The sequence below is a fragment of the Cibotium barometz genome, chromosome 22 (genome assembly GCF_041138505.1).
Source record: "Cibotium barometz isolate CiBa-2024 chromosome 22, ASM4113850v1, whole genome shotgun sequence".
Taxonomy (NCBI): Eukaryota; Viridiplantae; Streptophyta; class Polypodiopsida; order Cyatheales; family Cibotiaceae; genus Cibotium; species Cibotium barometz.
In genome coordinates, this window is record NC_141067.1 from 8,036,114 (window position 1) to 8,041,504 (window position 5,391).

General features: G+C 39.4%; 1 protein-coding gene across 1 annotated transcript; it reads right to left on the minus strand.

Annotated features, from left to right (window-relative positions):
• Positions 1 to 1,686: 1,686 nt before the first annotated feature.
• Positions 1,687 to 3,259, minus strand: LOC147626214 (UV-B-induced protein At3g17800, chloroplastic-like). Its single transcript, XM_086816358.1, has 2 exons — positions 2,772 to 3,259; positions 1,687 to 2,674 (listed from the first exon to the last, which is right to left on the minus strand). The coding sequence occupies exons 1-2, from the start codon at positions 3,197 to 3,199 to the stop codon at positions 1,909 to 1,911; spliced, it is 1,194 nt and encodes a 397-aa protein (XP_086672484.1). The 5' UTR covers positions 3,200 to 3,259; the 3' UTR covers positions 1,687 to 1,908.
• Positions 3,260 to 5,391: the final 2,132 nt, after the last annotated feature.

A 5,391-nucleotide genomic window follows, 5' to 3' on the forward strand; every position in this document is an offset into this window, starting at 1 on the left:
GGGCTTTATCATAGGAAGAGACAAGTGTCGTTTAGCCTCTAGATAAGTGGGGCTTTCATGTGACATTGAAATTGAAGCTGACTCCATTGCTGAATACATGAGACAAGGGTCCTTCATATCCACATAAACGGGCCTTTCATGATTCATATTTCCTACATTTCTTGAATATTTGAGATAAGGGTCCTTCAAATCCACATAAATAGGCCTTTAATGATTCATTTTTTCTACATGTTAACATAAATTTTATCATATATCTTGAATATAAGATGCAAAGAAATGAGGTAGATGGTAGTGGCCTATTTAAGTTTCTTTTGTCTCATTTAGTATGTATACATGGGCTTCCGTAATGGTCAATCATGCATTAAAGAAATGAGCTTTTTTTTAACTAAAATTTTGATAGAACCATGACTTAGGAGACTAAAGTTCTCTCTTTAAGGCTCTAAATCTGCATAGCGTAGATGCAAACCAAAGTAAACATTGGTACCATAACTTTAAACTTGATTTGTTATGGAACCATGACTCAAACAACTAAATATTACTCTTATCAAAGGTCTCGATTTTCATATCCTAGAGGTAAAAATAATCATATTATTGAAGTCATAATCATATAAGGCCCAAGGAGCCTTTGATTGTGGACACTAAAAACGTCAAACGCTACCAACATTTTGTTATTTGTAAGATGCTATAGGCAGCACAAACAAAAAAATTAACACAAAGGCCTCCCATTTTTCCTACCAATATTGGACAGTGAAATGTTGATAACATTCTTGGAACAAAAAAATACAACCTCTTAGAGTCCCATTTCCTTCATAAGCAAGGGAAGGCTAAGGGCAAACAATAATACAAAACAATATTTAATACAAGATTGGTGGCTAGAAGGCACACCCCAATCCTACATGTTTTAGACAAACATTGTCTATATTTTAAAAAGGAAATTTCCAATAAGACATGTCCTCATGGAACATGTGTGCATGCACAAGATATAGCTTGTAGTATTTGAAATCAACGATGGTTCTTAGACATAGAGAAGAGACTTTTGGAGCTAGAGCTATCGACAGGCTTAGGCAGCTTAGTGGGAGAGAAGTTGGGTTGGTGTAAAGTGGTAGATTCGGTGCTAACATCATTCATTGACTCGATCAAGCTAGTACGAACAATCAATGTCAATGATCCCTTGCATGGTGGGGGCAAGTAAGATCTATGTTCAGTGCTACCTATTTACACGTGCTAGTGTCCTAGGGTGGTCACTCTTTAAGAAATTCTCCTATCACTTCTATTGAAGCCAATATTAACAAACCCTTGTATACATTTTTGAGTCTTTTTTAGGACCTCTAAAATGACCCCCATTTAAGGACCCCCAAATGCATAAATTCTCCTTCTAATTCGAGGGTCTAATGTATGTGTACATTCATCCTCCTACGTTTTAGAAACCCCACCTATATAGTTACGCTAAAAGAGTCCTATTAATACACCCTTTGTATACACTATATATATTGGTGGGGTTAACTCATGTGATATTATACATTTGTATAAACTTCTCTTAATTAGAGGATCTAAAGTATGTATATTTTAGAAACCCCACCTATATAATTAGTGGGCCTAATTTATGTATATTTTAGAAACCCCACCTATATAATTACTCTAAAAAGGAGTCCTACTAATACACCCCTTGTATACATTATATATATATTTTGGTGGTTAACTCGTGTGATATTATACATTTGTATTGCCCCACGGCAAGGATACAAGAAGAAGCTACATGAATCCAAGAAGAAGTAGCATGAATCCAATTGTGAATACCCCAATTACACCAAATGATAAAGAGGTCTAGCCAAGGAGTAAAACAACCTTTGTCAACATAGTCCCCCTAGGGGCCCATAAGAAGTTCTTTTCATGCAACATTTGTGGTCTCTAATCCTCAAGGCAAAGAGGAAAAAATTGGGGGATGAAATTGTTCTCCACGTCGCACAAGAGTGCACCAAATGCCAATGCTTCAAGGATGAGGCTCTTGACGAAACCCAACTGTATGGTCATGGTGGTGGTGGTAGAGCCGTGTAGGGGTCTTCTATGTTCTAGCTGTTGCATGTGAACGGGGGGCTTGCCAAATAGTGCTTCAACATGCCGCTCAATCACATCCACGCTGTGGGTACATGTCATTCTACTAGTTTGATGCAGGGTCTTTGCATCAAACCCATCCTTCATGTAAGCCTTGATGGTGGCGAGCCCCATAGAACGACCCGCCTCTAACTCCAGCCCTCGGTCAAGCTTGAACCTCTGGTGCACACGTGTGAGGAAGTATCCATGCATCAGGGAGGCTGCGTACATCTTGCCCATCTCGAACTTGCACACGCGTGCGAATGCATGCAGCTCAAAGGAATGGTTGGGTCGATCCTTCCCATTGATAACCATGGCCACGTGTTGCTCGATCAGAGGCTTCACATCTAGAGAGTGTATGGCTTGCAACCTATCATCACGATGGTGGTGCTGATCTGGCAGCAAGGGCTGATCTAGCATTGCGATCATGGCGTCCTCCACCATAATTGATGAATGTGTGCTTATCAGCTGATCTGATGGCGAGGCCGCCATGATGGCATCCACTGTCCTAGACGCCACGAGTGCATACATTATGTCTTGCAAAGCTCTCGATCTCTCTTTCTCTTTTATGTCGGCAATCCTTCTGCACATGCATGATTCAGGCCGTTAACTGCAACGGTCTCAACAACAGTCAACTAATCGAGCTGCGCCCGATATATTATAGGTGTTTAATAACGTACCTGTAAAGAATATCTTCGTGGGCATTGAAATGCCCGGTATGAGACGATGATGCGGATGCGGCAGCCAGGCGCTCCAATTGCTGCGAGGCAACTCGAGAGATCATTTCCAGTGGCTGACGCTCAGTGATCATCGCCGTTAACAGCCTCCCTTGGTAGGACTGCATCTCGAGAGGGCCCAAGCTACGACGTAGGTTTCTCTGATCATGGACTGCAGCATCCGCATTGAGCTTCTTCCAAGATTGTGCAGATACTGCTAGGCTTAATTGGCTGCTAAGCGCATGATTAATAGCTAGGCCTTCAATCAATCTGACGCTAGGCGTGCCCACTAGAGCATATTGGGGCCCGGTGGTCATGTGATCGCCTACATTGAGAGAGAGCGTTGATCTACGACTGCCATGAAAGACAAGGGGGGAACTAATCAGGCCCATAAGAAATTGTTACAAAAAGGGAAGGGGTGTTTGGGCTTTGTTTTGTGCTTACTTATCAACGACGAATACAATCAAGCTCTATATATATATACGTCATCGTTCGTTACGTGACCGTTATAACACACGGGGAGTCACCGCGTTGGGCACAAGCAAAGGTCATATTACGTGTCTCTTGCCCATTGGTGGCAAAGGTCATATAGCGTGTCTCTTGCCCATTGGTGACGTTAATGCGAACACGTTTTCTACTCCGTGAGTCGAAAAGCTTGCGCATATTAATGCTAACACGTAAAGGTTTCTTTTGTTACACATCTTATCTTACTGCTGACTTTTATTTGGCTAGAGTTTTTTTAGGCATCTTCTCTTTCAACTCTACTTTTCTAGATTAGCTTTTGAGGCGCGCTCTCTCTTTCTCGGTCTTTCCCACGTGATCCTCATGCAAATGGGGTGATATATAAGGTAAAAATCAAGTCATTTTAAATTCAAATAATGGTTGCTACCTAGCAATGCCACACAACTAGACATTTGGGTGCCCTTTACACATCTCCTCTCTTTATTGCATTCAAATGTGATTTCAAATTCAAATGAAGGTTGACTTTTCCTCTTGCCACCATGTGGCAAGTTTTTTAGGCATCTCCTCCTTTAAGTCTACTTTTCTAGACTAGCTTTGAGGCTCTCTCTCTTTCTCGGTCTTCCCCACATGAGCCTCATGCAAATGGGGTGATACATAAGGTAAAAAACAACTGATTTCAAATTCAAATGAAGGTTGCTACCTAGCAATGCCACATTGCTAGCCTCTTTTTTCCCTCATATTAATGAGACAACTAGACGTTTGGGTGCTCTTTACATGTCCTCTCTCTCTCTCTCTCTCTCTCTCTCTCTCTCTCTCTCTTCATTGCATTCAATTGATTTCAAATTCAAATGAAGGTTGACTTTTTCTCCTGTCACATGGCGAGTTTTGTAGGCATCTCCTCCTTCAACTCTACTTTTCTAGACTGGCTTTGAGGCTCTCTCTCTCTTTCTTGGTCTTCCCCACGTGAGCCTCATGCAAATGGGGTGATACATGTGGTGCAACATCAGCACTTCTTACATCTACATCTTCTATTGCCTTCACCGACTAGTACATACCAGCTACTCATGTAATCAAAGACAACATCTCTGCTTACTTGCATCTCACGAGTGGTAGGGTTATAACATCTATAACCTTTCTACTCCATAGCATAACCAATAAAGATGTATTTCTCTGCCTTTGGATCTAACTTTATTCTTACTTCATCTCAGGAACATACACATATACAATACACCTAGAGACACATCCGGTCTACCTGTAAACTTCTCTTCATGCATCATACCATGAACAAACACCGAGCAAAATAGGTAACTGAGAAGGGTTACCTAAAAATGTGTGAAATCTCAAAAATGGCTTAAAAACATAGTTTTTTTAAAAACCCATCTAGAATTCCATGTATAAATTTAAAAATTATATGAATTTTGCTATTTTTTTCAAGATTGAGAACACGTGTGACCTTCATAGATTTATAAACTGTTGTTGTTTGTGACATAAAAATAAACTTGACCTACAAAATGACATAGGAGTCTACATATTAAAGAAATATCAATCTTTTTCAAATAAAAATTTATTTTATAAATTTTATGAATGTAAGACACTTTTTTAATGGACTTTCTTGGAACAAATTCTGCCACTATGCATAAATATGCACATTATTTGATAAGCACTCAAAAAATATTAGAATACATAACAATATAAGCTCCATAATTTATGAAAAAATCTACAAATATCCTTAAGTCTATTTCTAGACCCAAATAGTAAAGTTTTTAGTATATACTTACCTTGACAGTTTGCAAGACATAATTATTTGCTCTATTATTTATAAGTAGATAGTGGGCATGATATACAACCAATGCTAAGAGTTTAAAGAGGTCAACTTATAGGTGTGCAAAGGTAGACTTGTATTCATATATATATATGTAGAAGATGGTAACTATGGAGGCTCTGACTAAACCTAAGCATGTTAAAGAAGTAGAGAATTGAAATATTTCTTCGGCAGGACAATCTTAGAGGCAGACATCACATAGCCTATGGGTGTAAATTTTGACCCAAATAGGCATTTGTTTTCATGAAGGAAATTTTTGTCATGCAATATAAATAAGGGTGGTGGGAAGAAATTGTAGCT

Excerpts from the sequence above, each read along its gene's own strand:
- LOC147626214 (XM_086816358.1), bottom strand. The coding sequence starts at position 3,199 with ATGGGCCTGATTAGTTCCCCCCTTGTCTTTCATGGCAGTCGTAGATCA. Across the intron at positions 2,675-2,771 it reads CACGAAGATATTCTTTACAG|AAGGATTGCCGACATAAAAG; the intron begins GTACGTTATTAA and ends ATGCATGTGCAG.